At 33.1% G+C, this 25,357-nt stretch overlaps 1 protein-coding gene across 2 annotated transcripts in view; it reads right to left on the bottom strand.

Annotated features, from left to right (window-relative positions):
* The window catches only part of HGF (hepatocyte growth factor), a 60,179-nt gene that overhangs the window by 8,933 nt on the left and 25,889 nt on the right, over positions 1-25,357 (bottom strand). For both annotated transcript variants that reach the window (XM_036429585.2, XM_036429582.2), the window contains exons 8-13: positions 14,628-14,802; positions 10,693-10,820; positions 7,697-7,799; positions 6,444-6,577; positions 2,073-2,111; positions 662-758 (exon numbers count right to left, since the gene is read on the bottom strand). In XM_036429585.2, the coding sequence (XP_036285478.1) occupies positions 662-758; positions 2,073-2,111; positions 6,444-6,577; positions 7,697-7,799; positions 10,693-10,820; positions 14,628-14,802 (676 nt within the window). The remainder of the gene's footprint in view (positions 1-661; positions 759-2,072; positions 2,112-6,443; positions 6,578-7,696; positions 7,800-10,692; positions 10,821-14,627; positions 14,803-25,357) is intronic.

Genomic DNA, 25,357 nt, shown 5'->3' with positions numbered 1-25,357 from the left:
GTAGGTTTCACAACTCTATTTCAGTACTACACACCTAGGACAGCTACCCTACAATTATCATCACACATATTTATAAAAGTTGTCATTTATTGCTCAAAAGGAAGGCATACTGAAAGAGAACTTTAGACCATCTTCTACCTGGTATATATCAAAGGATTCTATTTGCTAAGAATTGGCTTATTCATACAAGAACTTCGATTTCAAGTTGTCTCTATTCTACTTTAGTATCACTGTGACTTAATTGTAGTAAACTATGTACTTTCTTTCACTACTCTAGGAGGCTATAGTTAAAGGAACAGAGAGAGTTTCCCAAAACTAGATATATTTCAGTTGGTATTTGAAGAATGAGAAGGATTTTCCAAGCACAAAATATGGAGGGAGAAAGCTACAACATGTATTGGGAAGAACAGCACAAAAGGCTTGGAGGGGAAATGTAAGGTGCCTTAAAAACAATAGAAAACATAGTTAAAATTCAGGTTCATTGTTAAGTAATGAGGCTTTGGTAAAGATGGTTATTGACAAAAATATTTTAGCATTCTGATTACCATATGGTATAATATATTATGTAGTATACAGAAAGTTTTAGGATCATATTTTAATGATGGGAATGCATCTTCTGCGAATAAGCCAAATACATATGATTTGTATCATTAATAATTACCTGTATTTCAAACTAACCATCCATCCTACATTTGTTCGTGTTGGAATTCCATTTACAACTCGTAATTGTTTTGTTTTGGCACAAGATATCACAGGATCTAAAGAGAGAACCAAATATAACTTCTATACATGATTTATATACATAAATGGTTTTAATTTAAAAAATGAATGTTGATATTATTGCAGGAGTCCTCCTTCCCCCATTTGCCCACCTTCACTCTCCCCTGTCTCCGCCTTCCTTGGTCCTTACAAATGGGGTATGCACATATATTCTTTAGCTGTTTCCTTCACTTTTTAAATCCAGTCACCCTCACCCCACTCCCCTTAACATTTTAACTAAACATTTTTTAATACTGTGGCGCTCGGCAAAGGTACCTAGGCAAATGTAACCACCACAATTCTGTAAGAAGAACATGTGATGGTGAAAATGTTTTATGGCTACAGTGCCAAATTAGGCCCAAAATGTTTGCAATCCTCATCATAGATGAGTAACACAGAAAAACTAATCAACTCAAGGTCAACAGCATTGCCATGAGAGCAACAGTGGCTTTCCTCACCCAGCACTAAGAAAGTAGAGTTCTCCATGTCTATATTTCCCCCACCAATCTCAACATAAAATTTATGTCATTTATGGTGGTAATTTCTAAATGCCAACACAAACCAATAGCCTGAACAAGACAAACAAACAGAAATATATTGGGTTTATTATTTCTGAAATAGTAAAGTCAGAATGCATAGCAATTTTAAAATAAGTTATCAATATTCTATATAATTATTGATATTGTATACGAATGATATAACCATTACATTCAAATCATTATATCCAAATGACAATATAGAATCCTCTGAGGTAAACTTTTTCCTGACCCTCCTCTTTATTCCTTGCCTATCCTAGCAAAAATTAAAAATCAGTAGCTCTCAACAGATTTTCTTAAATTGGGAATTAACCGAACCTCTCAGGCTATGTCATCTTTGGCCTAGTAGAGCATGCAAAGAACTTTAAAAATAGAGTGGGATAGAGATGCTGCGTAATTTCCCAACCTTTTGGTTTTATTCCTTCTGATTTTTGCATCTTTATTAACTTAAAAAGAGAGTAAAGATCCATACATACATTTTGGCCAGAATTATAAGAAATATAAATGCTTTTTTAAGGTTAAATATAACTTTTTATAGTGTCTGATAACAGAATTGAATTTTGATATTTAGTAAGCAGTTACCTTTGTATCCCCCTACATATGCACATTAAAAAAAAAGTAAAAATAGACCAACTTATTTTTATAATGGAAGTTAATATAGTGATAAGGTATTTTCCTATGAAGAAAGTAATGGTACATTTCTGACACATTAGAGACACAAATATACAAAATATACAAAATATACAAATATACACAAATATACAAAATATTACTTACGGTCTAAGTTGACTATTGTAGGTGTGGTGTCACCTTCACCTGTAAAAATAAGTATGTACATATATACATAATTCATACATACATATTTCTGTAATATAAAACCAAAGCTATATACTGAGATTGAAAATCCACAAATTGGATAATTTACTAAAATTTTTGACGTTTTATTCAAAGACAAATTGTAATAGTACTCTTTTGAGTATTTATGTATAATTTTTACTGGACAATAGGGAAGGTGTGTGCCTACTGGTAGAGGGTAATGTGGAGAAAGCCCTGTTTTATGACTGTGGAGGGTGTCTACTGGCATCAAGAAGCTACCTCACTACCAAGATCCCCAACACTGCACACAGGGACCATTTCATTTATTAGCACTAATACTTATGATTGCTTGCTTGTGCCATTCATGTCGATACATTATGTTTTTATTGTCACGTGGCCTGTTTATATTTTTTCTGAAAATTATTTTTAAAAAATACAGTTGAAGATAATTGAAACTTCACATGCTTCAGAAAACCTTAAGAATTCCAGAAGGTAGAAATCTACATCATCAATGGGGAAATAAAACAAAACCAATATAACTTTTTTTCTTAGAATATTTCAAAATTAATTTTTCCAAATGATAATAAAAAATGTGGGGAAAAGAGAATACTCGAAACTGGAAATTAATTCTAACTAAAACTTCATAACTTACTCCTTTTTCATAACTTCCTTACTGAGGCTTAATTGTTACAAAGAGATGCTAGGATTTGAGAGAACTTTGTAACAAATGAGGCACAATTCATTTCCTGGAGTTTAATGTCCGACTGTTCAGAATTGATGGCATAGAGTTTAGTCAAGCGCTGTTTAGACACAGATTGTTGTTAATCCCTGAAAATGCTCTGAGCTCAAATAAACCGATAACAAGAGAATAATGGCATATGGATTCCTCTGTAATAGATGCAAATTTGATTGTTATTTATAGAGAATCTCAAGGGTTTTTACTGAAGCTCATTTACCAGGTCTAAGAAATTTAAATGAATAAAGATAAATTTCATTATTTGCTTTCCCTTTAGCTTATCCTGAGGGAGGGTTTTGTCTTAGAGTCAGCTGAGGTCAAGGTTTTAGTTTATAGTACAAATAAGGATTGAGGCTGACTGTGGGTAATTAAAACATCAAGGACATTGGTTTTTCCACTCAAGTCAAGTACTTAAAAATTCTAAAATAAAAAAACTATATTTTTATTTCTTATTTTGTCCTGCCAAGAAAGACTATTTATTCTATCCTTAATTGCATATCAAGTTTTCTAAGTAACAGAACACAGTATTTAGTTAATTATTGTACCTTACTAAAATATTTAAAATTTAAAAATATATACACATAGTAAATTGTGGGCTTTAATAATAATTAATTAATATCATTGATGTTAATATAAATTAATCACTGATAATATATACATATATATAGTTTCATGTAAGCAAATATTTCTCCCATATTAGAATTAGCTAAAATACAACTTAAAGTCAGATTTTTGGAGATTCTGAGTTGAAGGCTAGATTGTGAATTTTTTAAAAACATTCCAGTTTCTTCTGCTGTACACTTTGAGCAAAATATTGAAAAACTGCTCTCTAGGCCTTTTCTATTTTACCATCAAATACTATTTTCAATTTTCCTCTTTTACTTCTTTCCAACTATCTCCACCATAGTATTCAAATATGAAAAAATATATATATGTATTGATTCAACTTATATTTTGAAGAAGGAAAACATGTCAATGATAAAAGTTGTATTTACGTGTTGTGTGTTTCTATGGCCTCAGATTCAAACTATAAGCTGTTATTGAAAACAAAAGAAACCTATTAACATATTCTTAAATTTTATGAGTCAGGTTCAAAACTTTATGAGCATCACATATTTCTCCAGGCAGATATCGATGCTCCCATTCTCATTATTTATTTTAATATGAAATATATTTATTAAATAATTATATTTGCAATTATTTACATAAATGTCTTCTTTCTACACTGAAAACTATATAAAGTTAAGAAACATTGTTTAGATTGTTGTATATCTAGAGTGTTATATAGGGCTTTGCACACAATAGTAACTGAATTTTAAATTGTTAAAAATGAATAAGTAAATACATACTTAGTTGTAATAACTTGCCCAAGGCACTTATAGTAATAGGGTTGGAATTCTTACCCAGAGGTCAAAGATAAAGCTCTAAATCACTGTTCTCTAGTTGTTAAAAAATAATATTTTTTTCTAAGCTATATTGTGTTTGTGTACAGATAAATGTCTAAACATTTCTCCAGTCTTATTTTTGCATATTTGATGTTAAAAATATATGTTAGGTATAATTTTGTAAGGTAATAAAACCTTTACATGTTTTGTACCACAATTGTATAGTACAAAAATGATTTATATAGTCTCTGCAGTTAAATAAATAAGACCTCAAATCTTCTAAAGATAAATTTTATTAGCCTTTCAACAGTGGTAAAATGTAAATAAATCCTGGCTATAAATATTAGTTAGAAAGATGACAGTGTAAAAATATTTATTAAAATTAATGTTTAGAATAAATTGAAATAAAAATGAGTTATCTGCAATAGCATTTAATCAAATACTAGCAATACCTTGAAGTCTTTCAATAGCACATGACAACTTTTAGTTTTAAAATGTTAGTTGGAAATATGTTTTTAAATTATGAGAGCCCTGTAATCCAAAGCACAGTTCCCTGAGATTCTATGGGAACATTTTACTCTATGTGCTAAAACTAAACTACCAGGATTTTTAAATATCTGGAATTCTGTAGGAAAAGCATTAGAAGATGTTTTAAAAGCCAGATCATTGGTTTTTTTTTCCTTCTCCCTAGATCAGTGGTCAGCAAACTCATTAGTCCACAGAGCCAATTATCAACAGTACAACGACTGAAATTTCTTTTGAGAGCCAACTTTTTAAAACTTAAAACTTCTTCTAATGCCACTTCTTCAAAATAGACTCAGCCAGTCCGTGGTATTTTTGGAAGAGCCACACTCAATGGGTCAAAGAGCCACATGTGGCTCTCGAGCCACAGTTTGCCAACCAAGACTTTAGATCATTGGATAGTATACTAGCTTTTATCAGTCTTTTTTTTTTTTTTAAATATGTTTTTATTGATTACAAAGAGGAAGGGTGAGGGTGAGAGAGCAAGAAACATTAATGAGAGAGAATCATTGATTGGCTGCCTCCTCCATGCCCCCTACTAAGGAGTGAGCCCACAATCCAGGCATATGGCCTGGCCAGGAATTGAACCTGTGACCCAGTTCATAGGTCAATGCTCAACCACTGAGCCATGCTGGCTGGACATCCTTATTCTTAATCACAAAAATTTTCCTTGAGGTAAAAGTAATATTTAGAAAAATTAATTCCTTTAGCTATTTTTTTTAAATCTGTATGTCAAAGAAGTACTAAGTTTGTTTGCTTGTTTGTTTTAGCATTAAAACTTGAAAGACATCTTCTGTAAAAGAACATTTTCAGGACCTACAAAAACTCTAATGTGTGAAAAACAGAACACCAGAGAAACACTACTTATTTTTGAGGATTCATTTTCTTTATTTTTCTCCTGAGTTATCACTTTCTTACTGATATATAGGAGCTCTTTTATGTGAAGTATATCAGACATATATGGACTTCTTAGTTTTGGGCTAAATAACTGAGAAGAGAGAGGCACCACTACCTCAAGTCTCTCCCTGGGATGGTTAGTGGGGTGGGCCTTTACTGAAAGCTCTGGTACATTCAAAGGCTGAACAGATAGTACTGGTGATGCGAATGGGGCGTTCTTCCTAGAACAGTCATATTAGAGCCATGACCAATGATTATTTCCGAATTAAATTTTAGAATCTTCTAAGGAAGGAAAATCTTCTTTTAAAAGGTCAGAAGAATGCCCTGGTTGCCATAGCTTAGTAGTTGAGCATTGACCTAAGAACCAGGAGGTCACGGTTCGATTCCTGATTGGGATGCATGCCCAGTTCTCAGTGTGGGGTGGGCAGGAGGCAGCCAATAAATGATTCTCTCATATCATTTGATGTTTCTATCTCTCTCTCCCTCTCCTTTCCATATATATGTGTGTGTGTGTGTGTGTGTGTGTGTGTGTGTATATATATATATATATATATATATATATATATATACACTTAAAGTTCAGCAGAATATCTCCTTGTCTAGATGAAAGAGGAAGAAAGTGTGTGTGTGTGTGTGTGTGTGTGTGTGTGTGTGTGTGTAGTACATTCTCATTAAGGGATCAAATGCATCCCTCCTATATTATTATTTTCACCTCTTATTAAGATACCAATTTAGATAAGATGCAGTATATTTAAAATATTTCACCTGAAAAAGATCATTGAATATACTTACAACGAGAAATAGGGCAGTAATCCCAAGGAATGAGAGGATTTCCTGTGTAACACCAGGGGCCATGGGCATCATCATCAGGATTCCGACAGTAATTCTTATTTAGCTTGCTAGCATCTGGTTCCCAGAAGATATGCCTGCATAAACAAACACTCTGAACATCACAAGATGCTCATTTTGTCCAAGAAAAGCAAAATGTCAACAAGAAGATAAAATCCGAGCACATAACTTTCATTATAGATATGGCACAAACTTCAACTGATATGAATTTTGATTATTTTGTTTGATATTTATTTTGTTGTTTCTACAGTTTGGAAGCAAGTTCTCTAGCTCAGGAATATGGAATAGGGCTGCATAATTAGCATGGTTAAATTGTGAAAGATTTTATGACTTTTTTTCTATTTAATAATTGGAGTGGTAAGGCAACAGTATACCTGTGCATGGAAATGGAGAAACATTAGCAAAAAAAGAGCAGATGACAAAGAACATCAACATTATAAAATAACTAGAAAACATAATCCATTGCAAAGTATGCTTTTGTTTTAGTGATATATGAAGCATCTCTTACAAAATAACTATTCCAAAATACAAGAAGAAACATTGAAAAATTAATAATAAATTATAAAATATCATTGGTCATAGAGTTACAAAATGTGACTTCTTGACAGATAACTGAGTAATACTTTGGCTTTTAATATTTTACATCTTCACTAAATTTATTACAAAAGAAAAGCAAAAATACCGTATATAAGACCATACTTGCTTATATAACACTAGAGGCCCAACGGACAAAATTCATGTGTGAGTAGGCCCTCACAGCCCTGGCTGCCTCAGCCCTCAAAGCCCTAACTTCGTCTGGAAGGGAATCCAGAAAGCCGTCCAGAAGGTCACTTGGATGGTCGTTCCACTGTTCTACCTTTCGGTCAATTTGCATATTTGCTTTTCTTATTATAGATTGATATTCATATTTACCTCAGTAATATTAGTGAAGTCAAAATCTACATGGCCATCCTAATCCAGTCATAAAAACTATACCTCTAACTGGATTTGTATGTACTGGTTTGAATTTCTTATTTAAAAGTTTGCTACTTAGAGGTAAAATATTAAATTGAGTTGCATGAATAATCAATCTAATGTTTTTGTTAGCTTATGATAATATATAATGGAAAGAAATAGCAATGCAGATACCTGCATATATCTATTACTGTTATCACTACATACTATATATTGTAAAAAAAAAAAAAAAATGTACACACCGGTGTAAATCTTCCATGTTCTTATCCCACATTGAACATGTTAGTCCAGATCGTGTTTTGGATAAACTGCCCATATAATTTTTGCCATTTCCGCGATAACAATCTAAACATAAATATATGGGGGGGAAACTAGTGAATTCTAGGAAATACAGATAGAACAAAAACATTTTTATGAGCATATACATTCATAAAAGTCATATACAAAATTAAATCACTCTAAAATCTGTACAAACTAAAGTACTTTATTTTCAGCCAAATTTCTTTTTCATTAAAATGAGATTTTTATGCAGTTAACTGCACATTTTTTAAAAATCAAAGAAAAATTAAATGAGTGGCTTTTAAAGACACTTAAAGTGGGAATTTTTAGAATGACATATATATTTCCCAACATTTTCTTCAGAAAAGAATGACATAATGAACACTCACATACTCATCACATTTGTTGTAATTTAATTTTATCTTTCATGTGATTGGCATTCTGAGTCACCCAAGCCAGCTGTGTTTTGTTTGTTTTTAATATGTTGGTTTTAGAGAGAGGAAGGATGAGAGATAGAGAGATGCGAGAAACATCCCATATGTTAGAGAGCACTGCCACCTGCACACCCCCTACTAGGGATTGAGCCTGCAACCCGCAACCTGGGTATGTGCCCTGATTGAGAATCAAACCAGGAATAGGACCAGTGACCTGAGTTCAGGGTCAACATAATTAGCATATGCTCAACCATTTAGCCACAACATCCAGGCCAAGCCAAGTGTTTTGCAAATGCTCCTTAATTTCATCTTTTATTTTCTCATGAATAAAATCAAGTTAAAGACAGGAATGTTGAATAGGTGATATTTTGTTCTTTTCAGAGTTTTTATCATTATTACTGGTGAGTTTGATATCTTCGTTAAGTGGTGTAAAAGGAAAAAAATTATTTTTCTATAACAACAAAAACAAAAAATGTTGAGACCTTTGGGACTGAATAAACATCCTACTGCCAAGTAATAATCACTTAATGGCTTGGGCATACTTTGGTTAATTTTGCATGAATTAGTTCTATGCTGGTTTTAAAATGGTTATAAATAAAATGGTTTATTTTCCACACTTCTTTATTTATTATTATAGTTGTCATTTTCTTGTAAATGAATATTTTCTTCTCCCCTGCTCCTTCCATTTAGGTTTTATTACTGCCAGTAACAGCAGTGGTCGTGGTACCAATACTATTGTCAGTAGTAGAAGGAGTGATATAATTGTGGACTTATGAATTCTCTGAAGTGTATCTCACATAATCTAATAAATTGTGTTTTATCAACATTTATAAAGAAAGTCTGTAATTTAAGATTTTGTTTTTTAAACAAAGTTATTTAATATCCAATTAGAAGAGCATTTATACATATGCTAATTCAGGAGTTGCAAGATTTAAGAAGTTCTAACTTATCAATCTATATGTGAAATTTATATTTTCTGGTATATGGAGAGAATAACAGCTACATTCTTGTGAGTGTATGTGAATGAGTGTGTGTGTGTGTGTGTGTGTGTGTGTGTGTGTGTGTGTGTGTTTGTTTGAGGGGATGTATGTGCCCTCTTAGCTTGGCAATATCAAACAATAGCATAACAATGTTAAAATTTCACAGCTGTATGTTGAATTGTCTATTAAGTAGGACTTCATTTTTAAATTGCCCCACAGAGTCTGTGCTTTGTTTTAATGTATTATAGAAAAAACAATGCAATAAATGTTGAAATATTAATAAAAAAGATAAAGCATGGAATAATGAAAAGATCATTTTAAGGAGAGTTACATTCAGTCACAGCTGTGCTAATTTGAGTATTTAGGTAAGTTATTTAAATTCTATAAAACTAATTTCTTTGTCTTTTAATTTGTGCACTTATTAGATAAGCAGTAACATCTACTTAACTTCTAAAATACAAAAAAAAAAAAAAAAAAAAAAAACCTTTCATTTTATATTACCTGGTCTTTTAGTAAGTAATATATATGTACTGCACACAAAAGTGTCTTTATACAGAAGCTTATAAAGCAATTGTTCTTTTTTGCCTCTGTGATCACAAATTATCAGTAAGGGTTAAATAAACAAAATATGAATAAAACATCCAGCTAATACCAAGACTCCCTTAATCATTGGTTTCAACTTTATTTCCAAATGACCTTTAACATCCCCCAAAGAACAGTGAAACTGACTGACAAGGGACTCATCCCCTCTTCTCTTTGCAACTGGGTTCAGATTTTTTTGTGAAAAATGTCACTGAGATAGAGATTTAAAGATGGATGAGTATATATAGGACAGTAAGCATATGAAATGAAGCTTTAAATTTGGCTTGGACTTTTTAGAATAATTTAGGGCTGACCATGACTCTCATAATTAAATTTATGTGAAAAAATAATTATTTGAAAATTAGAGCTCTCCATTTACTATATATTAATACATGCCCATAACCCAACATTATTAATGATCTTTGACAAATGATTTCTTTTTAAAATCTATTTCAATCTGACTTTTCTCTACTACTGCTCCTGAAACAATTACTTTCAATGGCATCTATGTTTTCAAGTATGATAGGCCCCCTGGCTGGCCAGGCCGGGGGACTCCGCCCATGCACAAATTTGTGTACCAGGACTCAAGATAAAATATAAAATAGCCAAACCTCTCTCTTCTAACTGGAACGCTTTCTCTCTAGCACTCGCCACAAACTAACTCACTACCCCGACCTCGTTTTCACTTAGCTTGTTTTCTATTTACCAGAATTTAGTTTTAAGGGGTCAAAAAATTTTGTTTTGTTTCCAAGGATATTTTGTTTCCAAGTTCAGTGCCTAGAACTGTGTCTGGCATTGGTATACAGGCAGATAAGTGAATAAACATGGAGCAAATGAATATGAAAAAGAAATCCAATTTTAGACTCGGGGAAAGCAATGCAGTGAGAATTAGCTTTTGTGCGCTTCCTTTAGGCAGTTTCCCTGATTTTAATCATGTCCATATTGCAAAATGTCAACTATTACCTTGTCCTCTTGACACGTCACATTTTGGAATTTGGGAGCAGTAGCCAACTCGGATGTTTGGATCAGTGGTAAAACACCAAGGTGACTCAGCCCCATCTGGATTTCGGCAGTAATTTTCTCTTAGGTCCCTATTGAGAATAAGCATGTTAATGTAAATTGCACTACTACACCTCTAGAACCCCCAGAATGAGTGCATGTCAATAATTAGAGTTCTACGTTTTAGTGTTAGGCTAGTTAGAACAATTTGGAGTTCAGTATATGCAACGGACACTGCCCCGATACTGAAAAACGTGCTGTCAGATGTCAGTATTCTTTTCCTCCTGCCAGCCTGAAGTTCCAGACGAACACTCCTGCTTCACAAAAGAGAGAACTGGTACCACTCACTTCATTGTTCTCACTCATTGTCAGGACTAGAACTCTCAACTATTACACATTTGAAAACTAAATTCTTATTTATTGTCTTTATGGCTCATATATAATGTGGAAACAACATGCATCTCTCTGTGGAATAAAGGCTATTATTAATAGTCATTAATTACTCATTAATTCGCTAAAAAAAAAGTTTTGCCTAATCAAACATTTGCCATATAAAAACATCATACCTAATTATTCTTTGAACTCTGTCTTTTCTTGATTCATTTAACTTGCTACATATATTTATTTTAGTTACGCATTACTTATTTCTTGACTCAGAGATGTTACCTAAATCTTCATAAATATTTTTGTAAAATAAAGACATAACTAAAACATAAAAACCTAACTATAGAAGTCATCAATCAATATAGTATATGTTCATCCTTTATTTTACCAGTAACTTGTAAGTATTTAGAGTTCTCAATAAGGAAAAAGTCTATACAAATATTCTCTGTCTACAAAAGTATTTTAATGCAAACCTTAATATAAAGTTTGTTTCAAATAAAATCCTGAATTTGTGGCTTGCTTTCCTAAACGTGTTCTATAATTTGAAGCAAGTTTGTACTGTCTTTTCTTAGATCTGTGAATAATAATTTAACAAAATTGATATTCAATCTATTGAAGCCACATTATTTACATCCCTTAGGTCCAATTAGAAGCACTGCCCTGGCTGGTGTGGCTTGGTTGGTTGAACATTGTCCTGTGCACTGAAGGGTCACCAGTTCCATTCCCAGTCAAGGCATGTACCAAGTGGAGGGTTTCTTTCCCCGTTTGGGGCACATGCAGGAGGCAAGCAGTCAAGTTTTCTCTCTCCCATTTATGTTTCTCTCCCTCTCTCTTTCTAAAATCAATAAAGACACATTTTTTAAAAGAACTATAATTTTATTGATACAAAAATAAGCTATTAGAAACTGAGAAGTTCTTAAGGAAGAGGCTTGGGTTTGATTATAAAATCAACAATAATTTATCTAGTAAAAATATATCCTGTCACAAACTTCGTTATTTAAGGTTATAATAAAAGTGATTGCCAATAGTTAAGGCCACAGTACAATAAGTTTTCATAGGTTATAACTATTCAAGCCTTTCGCCTTCTTATAAAATGATAAAATTATTAACTGGAAAGGTAAAGAAAATCTGTTATTTTTTTTCAAACAATTTATATTTAGGTTTCAAAAATGTATGTCAGTACAAAATATGTGCATTAAATTTGCATAAAATTTTTTCAGTTTTGTAATTTTAGATAAAAAATTGCTTAGTTAAACTTAGGGCAAGATCATTAGAATTCTAAGGCTAACAAAAGTCTCACTTTAGGCCCACTTTAAAAATCAAAATCTAATTGCCAGTGAGGTTGAACATCTTTTCACATATCTGTTGGTCATTAGTATGTCTACTTGGGAGAGGTGTCTGGAAATCTATATTATCTTCTTAACCAATGTCACCTCAAAAATTTTAATTAAAAAATTATTTAATACACACAAAAATCTGTATCTAGAAGCACCTCATTAATCTAGATTAAGCAAGCATGAGAGTCAAGACGTGCCCAAATATTTTTCCTATGATCTTTCCCTTCACTTGAAGAATTGTGTACAATTCCTAAAACAAATTAATTACTATATGATTTATGTAGATTCATCACTGGCACTATGTTTGAGTGATAGTTTTAAAATTGTCATATGTAAGGAGTCTCAGTATTGTGGCAAATGGTGTTTAATGCAACCACAGACACCTGACTAGCACATTATTTTCTGCTAGACCATAAATATTAAATGTTTTATATAAAAAAACTCACTGGGTGTTTTTTGTTTTTTGTTTTTTTTTATACGTGGGTTTGGTTATCTTTACCAAATAAATAAATTAAGGAAGGATAACTTAAATTCTGATAAATAACAACTAAGCTTTTGGTAATTTTTAATTGTGAAATGTGTGAATTACATTATTCTTCTTTTCTTACAAATAAATTTAATTGGGTATTGACACATACATGATTTCTTACTTGAGTATTACCAGTCTTAGAAGTTAACAGAAAGTGTGACTGGCACTGACAGTGTCTTCTCTATCTCTCTAAACTAATCTTTTTTCATATTCTTTGCTTTATTTGATATTTATTTCTGAGGTGTGAAACACATAGGTCAGGAATAAAATGTATACTACTGTGAAAAAAAATGGTGGAAAATAAATCCAGAATAACAACTATACATTTGTTATTATAAAATAATGAAAAAACTCATAAGCGATGAATATTTATCATCTTAGTAAATATATTAAATTAACTTAAAAAGAAAAACATAAAATATCTCCCTTTTCCAGTAGATTGGCTGACTAGTGCTCAAAATTCTCCATCTTGAAATGCTAAGCTCTCTTATTAAAATCCAATTACATAAAGCCAATATATGTTATTTATAGGTGCTATTTCAGCAAGGCACTATGAATGACAGGTGTGTTATAAATTTCAAAAGCAATCATTTTATGTTCCCCATAACAAGGTGGACCATTTAAAAACACATGGCATTGTGGCTGTGTCTGCCCAACAAGTCAAGTGGTGAAAAAAAGCAGCCCCAGAGAAGGCACATATGACCAAATAATTGACATTCAAGGGAAGTTTCTTTGGCTAAATTCATCTAAATAAATGTTTTACTTCCCCGTTTTTAAAAAGAAAATCAGAAACAATATAAAATATTCATTTAACATTTAAAAGATAAGTTTGCTTCAAGGCCAAAAATTCATCAATTCACAATATTAGCTGAAAATAAGGTATTCCTCTTTTTGCAGGAGAAAAAGTATGTAATCTCACCTAAAGTAAATATAAAAATGTTAAAAAACACTAGTTTAAAATTTGACTGGTTTCTATTATCATTTATTGGTTTGTTAAATAGAGCTGCAGAAAAAAAAGCTAGGGCTCTATCAGTGGGTAGAGCATCAGCTTGGGGACCAAAGGGTCCCAGGTTTGATTATGGTCAAGGGCATGCACCTTGGTTGCAGGCTCCTCTAGGGCCCTCATTAGAGCTTGTGCAGGAGGCAACCAATATGTTTTTCTCACATCAGTGATTCTCTGTCTTTCCCTCTCTTTTCCACTCCCTAAAAAATCAATGGAAAAATGAAAAATACCCTTGTGTGGAGATTAACAAAAGAAAGAAAGAAAGAAAGAAAGAAAGAAAGAAAGAAAGGAAGGAAGGAAGGAAGGAAGGAAGGAAGGAAGGAAGGAAGGAAGGAAGGAAGGAAGGAAGGAAGGAAGAAAGGAAGAAAGGAAGAAAGGAAGAAACAAAACTGTGATTAGAAACCTGTACATGTGCTTCCCAAAGCATGGTACATAAACCATCTGATTTGGAATTACCTAGAATGCTTGTTAAAAATGTATATTTGACCTAAGGAATCAAAATCTGAGTCGATTAATCTGCCTTTTGATTATCTCTAGCACACTAAAGTTTAAGGATCACTAACACAGAAATTAGTGAAAAGTAACCACCCTACCTCATTTTCCCAGAGCTTACTGCACTTTTATAATCTTGGCCGAATTTACTCACTTGCACTTGAAGTTTTCAGGAGTTATGTCATGCTGGTGAGGATACTGGGAATCCCATCGCTGACATGGAATCCCATTCCAAATGGTATTGACGGTTCCTCGATAACCTTCTCCTTGACCTTGAATGCATTCGGTTGTTTCCATAGGGACTCTGGTGTCATTCATAGTACTGTGAGCTATTGATTAAAAGAAATGCAAATTAATAAAATCTTTCAAACTGTCATCCTTCTAAGTGTTCATTTGCTTTGTATTACCCAGATATTTTGTCACATACATTTTTATAATAATAGAGTGGAATAAATATTAAATGTTTCATTGCCGAAACCAGTTTGGCTCAGTAGATAGAGTGTTGGCCTGCGGACTGAAAGGTCCCAGGTTCCATTCTGGTCAAGGGCATGTACCGTGGTTGTGGGCACATCCCCAGTATGGGGTGTGCAAGAGGCAGCTGATTGATGATTCTCTCTCACCGATGTTTCTAACTCTCTATCCCTCTCTCTCCCTCTCTGTAAAAAAATCAATAAAATATATTTTTAAAAATAAAAATAAATGTATTATTATTACTATCCCACTCCACCTAACGGAGCAAGTAGACCTGGTGGACCCGCCTGTGAAATTTTTCTCCATATAAAACAGAATATTTTAGCTTGGCTTCATCTAGACCAGTTTAAAAAAGCATCAACTGGTAATTCTTAAATTTCCTGGATTTATCTACTCATGTTTTAACATTAGATATAAAGTTACTCTATTTATAAATGTTTAAGTATCCTATATGTGATTTATAATCACTTTTCTTTGGAAATTGAAAAACTTTTAGGAGCAATATAGTGATCAAGTAGGAAAATGAAAAAATACTTTGTTCTAAGTTTGGCCACTAAAAAAACGTTAAGAAAAGTAAAATTAATGTCAGTCTAGAGATTAAAGTTATAAAAAAAAGTCAACTTATCATTATGGCTTATCTCCTTTCCAAATTTCCTTTCAAACGTCAAATAAGGTTGTTCTTAAAAAGTTCTTCAAGGCATTATTTTCCATATGTCACTATAACATATATGCTAAATGTATATTTAAGAAATAACTATATAATTATTCCTAAAATTAATTTGCTTAAATACATAAAAAGTTGGTAATGGTATTAACCTTGGTTTTTCTCTAATAGTGTAAATATATTTGAAGCTGATGTGCTAATTTTTTTCTTTTTAATAAACTTGTTGCCATATAAAAAACAAATTAGTTGTTCTAGCTCTTTTCTTAGTCCAACTGTAATTCTTACCATTTTTTTATGATGATCATGAAAACTTCAGTAAGAAAAAAAAAATTAAATTTTTACCACAACTTGGACTTTATTTTTGCATTTAATGTTACTCAAACAAAATATAACTCAAAACATTCTGGAGCAACCAAAATTCATATCCCTTCACTAAACATACATGAAAATGTTTATGATTCAAAAGAAATCCAATGTAAACTCCTCAGTTACCTTTGCAATTCCAATGGCATTCAAGATACTATTGGATAAAACTCAATTTGACACCCTCCTGGACAGTTTAAAATTTGAATAAATGTCTTTGATTTACTCAATCAGGAATTAGATGAGTCAGTTCTCCAAAGAAGAGGTCAAAATTAGACATGGCCTTAGAGGCCGAGGATGTCTATAAAAGTGTTCCTTATTTAATAAAGTTTTTAATGGCTTTTCACTTTTATTTAACTTTATATTTTTATTACAAATAATTACTACTTCATTTGGCGAAATGCTTTATTTCATTAAATTCCATGGAAATTGCATAGAGTTTGAAGCTATTCTATGAAGCTTTGTGAAAAAAGGAGGAAGATTAGTTAACAACCATCCCAAAGACTAGAATATGTTGTATATACAGATTTCTACAAATTTGCCTTTAATAACATCAGCTCATTTTTAAATGTTTTAATTTTTATGTACCTACTTTAAGAAAAAAAAAAAGTGCCTCAGAATTATCCTAAGTTAAAAGGAAATTCAAATTGAGATGATAAAGTGGCTGAAGATTGACCCATAGACTGCTCATGGTCGATAGCTTAAAAAATGTTTACATATGTATTATAAGAACAAAAATTAATAGGCAAGAGAAATAACTTGTATAAAAAAAGTTGATTCTAATTAACCAAGTCCTCTATGATTTTAATGTTTCCTAAAGTTCTTTCAAGAAATAGCAAATAAAAATGGATTTCATAGGTCCCAAGGAACAATATATATATTTCATTAAAACAAATGCCACTAAGCTGCTATATTTCTGATGATTTGAGTTTATTGTTAAATTATGTGAAGTACTATGGGGGAGTCTTTAAAAGATGATAACTCTAAAACAGATAAAAGATCAAGCTCATATTGACATATTTCACATATAGCTACAAAACTATATGTGACTAGAGGCCCTGTACACAAAATTTGTGCATGGGAGAGTGTGTCTCTCAACCTGGCCTGGACCCTCTCACAATCTGGGACCCCTGGCTCCAAACTACTCAGCTGCCTGCCTGCCTGATCTCCCCTAACCACCTCTACCTTGCCCTCACCACCGTGGCTTTTTCCAGAAGGACGTTTGGATGGTCCTCCAGAAGATGTCTGATCTAATTAGCATATTACCTTTTTATTAGTATAGATGAGAAAGAAGACAAAAAAAAAAAAAAATGTCCTGAAGAATCCATAAGTTTGTTAGCTTAACATCTTAAGAATAAAAGTTTTCATCCCCTCACTTCTTGGACACAAACTCCTGGATAGCAAACCTATGAGCTTGGTCAGAACTTATTGTCCTGACAATGGGAGGAACAGAGTTAGAGCTGTCAAAGCAAAAACACTTCTATTAATCTTTCCACAAACCTCTTTCTTATTTGTATATACTATTTTATTTTTTTATTACTGATTCATATTTTTTTCAAGGCTGAAACTATGGCTCTTTATTTTCACATGGAAGTAATCAGTAGCTTTTGTTTAATGAAAAAAAAAAAAGAAAAAAAAAAAAAAAAAAGAACTGCCCCTCAACTCACACTCTCTCTCTCTCTCTCTCTCTCTCTCTCTCTCTCTCTCTCTCTCTCTCTCACACACACACACAACACAAACAAACAAACAAACAAACAACAACAAAAAAACCCACAAATAACAACAACACAAAATAAAACCATGCTTTGACTTAAAGGAAACCCATCTGTCACCAGGAGCATGGTTGAAAGATTCATATTTTAAAAGGGAAATACAGCCAAAACCGGTTTGGCTCAGTGGATAGAGCATCGGCCTGAGGACTGAAAGGTCCCAGGTTCGATTCTGGTCAAGGGCATGTACCTTGGTTGCGGGCACATCCATCCCCACTAAGAGGTGTGCAAGAGGCAGCTGATCGATGCTCCTCTCTCATCGATGTTTCTAGCTTTCTATCCCTCTCTCTTCCTCTCTGTAAAAACTCAATAAAATATATATATATTTTTAAAAGGGAAATACAGTACAGAATTTTTTAGAGAACAGTTTTTAAAGAAGTTTGGGGGCAAAAAGTTTTAAAGCTATTTTGGCGGGCTTATTTCCCAGGCTCAAGTATTACTCTGGCAACGTGAACATGTAACAGAAAAACTTAGTCTGAAAGAGTCCCCATCAATCACCTTTAGCTAGATATGGGTCCAACATATTTTACTAGGAACCTAGACTGAGTCTGAGCCAATCAGAGATTAACATGCTCTTCTTCTCCTTGAACAACAGTATCGTTTGCCAGAACAATTAAAAAAAGGGAATATGATATTAAGAGATGGTGAGGGATCTGGCCATTATTTGATAGAATTTCTAAAAGTGGCAGCAAATTCAGAGGGCTGTTTCCTCTACTACTATATGTGAATGTAGCCTCTCATTGTACAACTATGCCTTGTGGAGATGAGAGAGCAAAATGTTATGCCTACTGTGTTAATGTAAGATTAAATATAAAGTGCCACTTTTAGGGAGCATTGCATTTTCCAAGTAATTTTTCATAAGCACCTTTTACAAACTGACACTATTGTAGAAATGACCTAGAATCCTTAAAATGTGAAACAATACATAGAGCTTTAAACAATTTGAATTACACTGCTCTTTGTAAAAGGGAGATAATTAACATAAATAAATATCATAGTTCATTAGGAAATTAATACTGGGAAAATTAAAGGAGTAAGTAATCATATGATCAGAAAATATTAAGAGAATGATAATAGATAAAGGCTAGTAGAAAATAACTATTTTCCTAATTTGAAGGTAAATATATAACACCAAACACTTGATGGTTTTACTTATTCTTGTGTTTTTAATTCAGTGGAAATATTACCTATGATTTTAACTACAAACTAGCAGTATTGACATTTTACTTTAACTAAAAAGTACCTTCTGAAGTTAGTGCATCTGTATTTATCAACCATTTGACATTCACTGCTAGAAGTAACCACATAGACAAAACTACATAATTCTTGTGGCAATGTATAAGAATAAATAACAAAGGCCAAAAAGATAAATTAGTACAATATAGTTTTCATCAATCAATAACTCATGCAGCTTCCTAATCAATATTATGCAATGAGGACCATGATGAATGTTTTGTCCATAGATCCTTTAATGTGATATAAATGTTTGATCTTTGCTGCCTACATACATACTATTCAAACAAGATGATTTATTCCTGAACTGCAATAAAATATACTTCTTCAGCTGTCCTACTGTATAAATATCAAAACCTGGTTCAAAAACAAAACCAATGTTGTATGTCAATTACTCAGGGGAGGGCTATTCAATGTTAGGAAAGGTGTTCCTTTAGACTTAATACTTTCACATGACACCTAAATTAAGGGATGGATTTGAAGAGTTCCTGGAAGCCAAGTGAAGTGTGAAATAAGCACAGAAATATCCTCATATATTGGCGGAAACTGATGAAGTCTAGCCAAAGCAACATGTTCTTTAAATACTGCATTCCCACGTACACAAATATTTTTGCAAGTAATGTCTACCAAACTCATACCGAAACTACCCAGAACTCTTCTGAGAGTTCCTAACAAATAAAACATTTGCCAGAGACGTCATTCGCGATCGCCCTTCAGAGCAGATGCAAAGATATTTATATGATCCTTGGTGGCTTATGAGAGAAAGAATGCTTTCCTTTCATGAGTGGCATGAAATTTCCTGTTTGGAAATGCTTTAAGGAAAACAACATTTGCTAATTAGATGTTTTACTGTCCTATTAGGATACAATCAAATACAATGGGTACTTCTTGGAATGTTAATTTCACTTTACTGGTTTGGATTGCTAGTGGGGAACTTTAAGGTTTAGGAGAATGGAGATTAATTGTGATGCAATGTGTGGAACAAACATCTGCTTCCCCTCAACCAAAAAAAAACAAACAAATAAGAAAACCCAACTGAACATCAACAGTAGAACAAGATGACTAATAAATTTGATCAGTTTTCTCTGTGAAAAGCTAGCCAAATCTATGCAAAAAGACCGCATGGCCCTGATAGAGGTCCATGGCAACTGAAGAATTCTAATGCACACACACGTTACTGAGAGCCACCCCATGGTGCTAAAAGACTTACATGGACAATAAGTAAAGCCTTACATTTACATTTCCCCTGCGCACCCCAAAACTTGGTTCCCCGGTGGTGATAAGCTATTGCTGTTCTTTTGACTACAGTGTGAAGAACAAGTTGCTTCACAGGCCCTTACATCAAGACTTGCTTATTCTTCTGACTAGTTCCATCCACCCACTTCTTACTCCCAGCTATTGAAGAGCAACTGAAATGCAGGCTCTACTCTATGATGGTCCCTGGAGATTCAGAACAGTGTGTTAAAGTTACTCGCCTGTCAACAGACTTGTATTCTTTGGGGCCACAAAAGACAGGACCGGGCTCAATGTAAATTTAAAGAGTTTCTCGTTTTAAAATTGACGTGGGAAACTAGTATAAAGACCTCCAAAGTGCAAACCTCAAATTGCTTGCACGTTTGCTTTCCATGTGAACCTACAATTCCTAACTGAAACTTTTCCCTGGACTTTCTCCAAGCCTTTTCTGGTATAAAATGCTCAAGAGACAAGACTTTCTTCAATTCTATACTCAGTTCTCAGTAGATGACTTGGAGAAAAAAAAACAAAACCTTGAAGTATAAGATATTTCCCTTGAGAACAGTATTGATAGTATTGTTTTTTCCTGACTCAGACTACAGTAAGGATATTTTATTCCTATGAATCTCTGTCTGGCATTAGATGGATTAATAAAATTCAGAGAGATTACCAGCTTTCTTTAAGAAAGAAAATAATTTCAGTGTGTTTGAGTGTAATTTTAAGAAATTATTTTCTCAACATACAAACATACTGAATTGTTAAAGGTAGACATTTTCTTAAAATGATATCACTGTATATTAGTTATTAGAAGGGAGGGTTCTTTTCATTAATGGCCAATGGCAACATAACTGTATGAGCCTGTGCAGGCTGCCATAAGAAAATACCACAGATATCCAATAGATGTGTATTTTCTCACAATTCTAGAGACTGGTAAGGCCAAGACCAAGGTGCCAGTCAATTTGGTTCCTGGGTTGCATATGGCTTATATGGTAAAGTGAGAAAATAAAAGAGATCTCTCTTCTTCTACTTATAAAGCCACTACTTATATGGTGAAGTGAGAGAATAAAAGAGATCTCTCTTCTTCTACTTATAAAGCCACTAATTCTTATTTTACTTTATTTAACCTTAATTACATCTAAAAGCCCTGTCTCCAAATACAAATACAGAAAGGGTGAAGATTTCAAAATATGAATTTTTGTGGGGAAGGGACAGAATTCAATCTATAATAATATTTTTAATAGAAATCCTAGCTACCAAAGATCTGCCTAGTGTAGAATTCTGAAGTGGGAAGTTTTTCAACAGATGTTAAGTTTCAGTTATGCAAGGTAAGTAAATTATAGAAATCTACTATACAACATAGTACATATAGTTAACAGTACTGTACTGTATGCTAAAAAATGTTGAGAGAGATCTCACTTTGTGTTTTTACCACAATAAATAAATAAATAAATAAATAAATAAATAAATAATAAATAAAAGAGGATGACAGAAGGAAAGTTTTGAAGGTGATGAATATGTTTATTACCTTTATTTGTGGGTATATGGATGTGTTTAAACCCATCAATTAAATATGTGAAGCTTTTATATAAATTATTAATAAAACTGAATAATAAAAAATAAAATGGTCTGGACACTTACATATCTAGAAGTTTAAAAAACAAGGAAAATAAGTAGAAAGAAAAAAAAAATGAGGCAACTCATGAAAAGTCTTGTCTATTTTGTCTGTAAGGTAAAGACCATCAAGACAACCAGCAATAAAGGGGCAAAAATTAGGCCAGGGAAACAAGAAACCTAAGGATGACTCGATGAGGTAATGGGAAGAAGGTACAAAGCAAATTTCCTGGTAGACAATGTCTGACAGAAGCTAAATTTTCATATAAAAATCAAGAAGCATAGAAGAAATTCCAAGAAACACAAAAAGAAAATTAAAACTATCAGTTTGTAGGAAACTAATATTCATTAATTCAACAAATATTTGTGAAACTACTACCATGTGCAAGACAAAGTAGTAAGCACTATGTGATACAAAAAGAGTTATGGTCCTTGTTCTGTAGGAGCCTGAAAATCTTGATAGTGCTGTTAACTAAAAATTTTCAAAAATAAGTATAAAAACTGGATTCTAAAAAATACATGGAAAGAGAGGCTGATGAAGATATAAATATATACAATATAAAGGATTTGACCAACTCAAGGACATTGAATAAAGAAATGATAACTGTGTTGAACTTTAAACTCGTGGAGGAAGACAAAATTGTTCAAGGCAGAGGAGATGGCAGAGGTGAAGGAACTATTATGACCATATGGAAAATAGTGAGGTATAAGAAGCAAACTATTCTGGATAGAATGAAGAGCATGGAGAGAAATGTGGTAGAGATAGCAAGAAGTCTGTTAACAACTGATTTAAATAATGAGAGTTCCTGAAGGACATCAACCACAACAGTTTTTCAATTGCCAGAGAACTGTTCAAGTTCAGTTCAGAAAAATACAATTAGTGCCAACAAATATTATTATTTATTTCTTTAAAAGAGTGAACAAACTGTTTATCAAAATATAAAGTTATTATAAGAAAAAAAACATAAGAAAAATCAGTACTTCATTTAGGCACTATATAGGCCCTTCTATCTTACATGTTTGCAATGCTTTAAAAGTTCATATCCCTGGCAATCTGTTAAACATGATATTGCTAGTATATGTGGGGCTGCTGTCGATGGGTAGACACCCTGTTCTGAGGAAAGTGGTGTGAAGGAAGATTGGGAAGGCCTGTTCTGGACCACCCTGGCTCACACTGGTCAGGTGACCAGCAAAGCTCATTCTTCACTTTCAGTGATACACTGATAGTAAGATTAGAAGGTTGGGAGCAAAGTGACAACATATGTGTGCTTCATTCAGCTTTTTAACATATGAAAGTAACTGAGCAGTATTCAGTCCTTGGCTCGGAAAGGTGGATATCCTAATGTCAAGGCAATGTCAGCTTGCACTGCACTAGTTCGTGCTCACGCTCCAAAATTGCAGTTTTATCAGCAGTCTTGGTCTATTTTGTTCACTTCTACATCCTGAGAATCTAAAAAGCATTTGGCATATCTGATCTGCTCTGTAAATACTTATTAAATAAACCCTATAGAAAAGAGACAGACAACCTCTTTGTGTTCTCCATGTATTCCCTGGAATTGCTGTTATGTCCAAGGCTTTTACTTCCACTAGTAATTACTCATGACTTTGTATGAGCTTCAGAGAAAACTGAACTTAGATGTGCTATGAGCACACACATCCATCACCTGTATTTCATTATAAGCAAAGTTAAACTTATCTTTCTCTTCAAAATTTTAACTTTCTCAACTATTCATCATCTACTCATTGATATAGGATATATTTTAGACATTTCTCAATCCCTACATTATCTCCCACTACATTCAATTTGTTTTTATCCTGGACATTATACCTACTTGGTATTGTTCACATCCTCCCTCACCCTGTTATTCTCACATCTTACTGCCTTAGTTCACATTTCTCTTTATTTCTAATTGGCCTGTTAAAATCAGAGTGTATCAGACCCGTCTGCCTCCTTACTCAGCCCTCTCTATGCCAAATACTTGGAATGTATAGTAATTCTTTTAGATCAATGGTCTTCCAATGTTCATTTTTTTTTTCCTGTTACTAAAGGAATTTTGAAAAATCATTCATATTTCCTCTTATGTTTTTAAGCTGGCCTCTTTACTATTTATGGTCAGTTTAAATAGTTACAAAATATGTGATTTCTAGCACACATATTGACATTTTTTAGACAAAAAAATTTCATATAATTTTTAAATGGATTTCATAGACTATAAATACCACAGGGATTTGATACCTACCTGTTTCCTATTAAAATGTACATCAAGTTCTTTTTCTCCTTCAATCATCTTTCCATTCCACTTTACCCTAAAATGTTATTCTAATGGAATTCATTTTCTTTTATGTTGGAGAGTCTTTTATTCCTTGCCCAATTATACTTTTCTAAAATATTTTAATATATTAAAATCGAGTTTTTTAAATTTCTTGTGACCACAAGATTCTAAGAGATACACACATTCATTAAACACACACATACACACACACACACACACACACACACAATGTGTAAATGTATATATAGGTATATATTCTGGATAGACAATACACCATATATAATAAAAGGTTAAGATGCAAATCAACCAAACGTTAGACCAACTGGTCGCTATAACATGCACTGACCACGAGAGGGCAGATGCTCACTGCAGGATCTGGTGGCAGCATAGCAGCGGTTGTGGGGAGTAAGCTAGCAGTCAGATATTCCCTGAGGACTCCCAGACTACTAGAGGGTGTAGGCCGGACTGAAAGGACTCCCTCCTGAGTTCACGAATTTCATGCATGGAGCCTCTATTATTATATAATGTAACACGAGTGTAAAAGTTTCCCTTAAACTTAAAAAAAAAAAAAAAAGTTTCCCTTAAACTTTAGAAAGGATAGGTGACATATCAATTTTATTTTTTTCTTCAAACATATTAAAAACTCAGAATTGGAACTGAGAGATAACCAGGAAGCTCATCTAAGAATCAAATAATACAAATAAAATATGATAATCAATATTCTCTTACAAGCAGTGCGTGTGAACCTGTGCTTGGTATATAGAATACAGTTATGGCCCCGAAGATTCCCATCCACTGGTGTACACACTGTATAATTGAATGTGGGTGTGAACATTATGGAACCACTCCTGTGATTAACTTATTAGCTTATATCAGCTTCATAAAAATGAAGTGAATTTGCAGATACCGTTAAAGTCCCTCATCAAAATCAACTTTAAGTTAATTAAGGAAAGACTACCTTAGATGAGCCTTTCGTAATCAAGTAAGCTTTTTAAAAGAGGGTATCAGGGTAAGAAGCTTTAAGGAACAAATATCGATTCTGTTGGCTTTTAAGAGTTAAACTGACTTATTGTGTAGAGGATCACATAGTAAGAAACAACACGCCCTCTATATGAGCTGAGGACTTCAGCACTATAACCACAAGAAACTGAATTCTGCCAATAACCAGTGAACTTGGAAGGGAACCCTGAGTCTTAGATGAGACTCTAGTGCTGGCAGGCATCTGGATCACGGCTTTGTGAGATCCAATACCAAGAACCCACCCAAG

Source organism: Pipistrellus kuhlii, unplaced genomic scaffold (assembly GCF_014108245.1).
Source record: "Pipistrellus kuhlii isolate mPipKuh1 unplaced genomic scaffold, mPipKuh1.p scaffold_m20_p_10, whole genome shotgun sequence".
NCBI classification, from domain to species: domain Eukaryota; kingdom Metazoa; phylum Chordata; class Mammalia; order Chiroptera; family Vespertilionidae; genus Pipistrellus; species Pipistrellus kuhlii.
The sequence above is the reverse complement of the archived record's forward strand: the minus strand, read 5'-3'. Positions and strand labels throughout refer to the sequence as shown.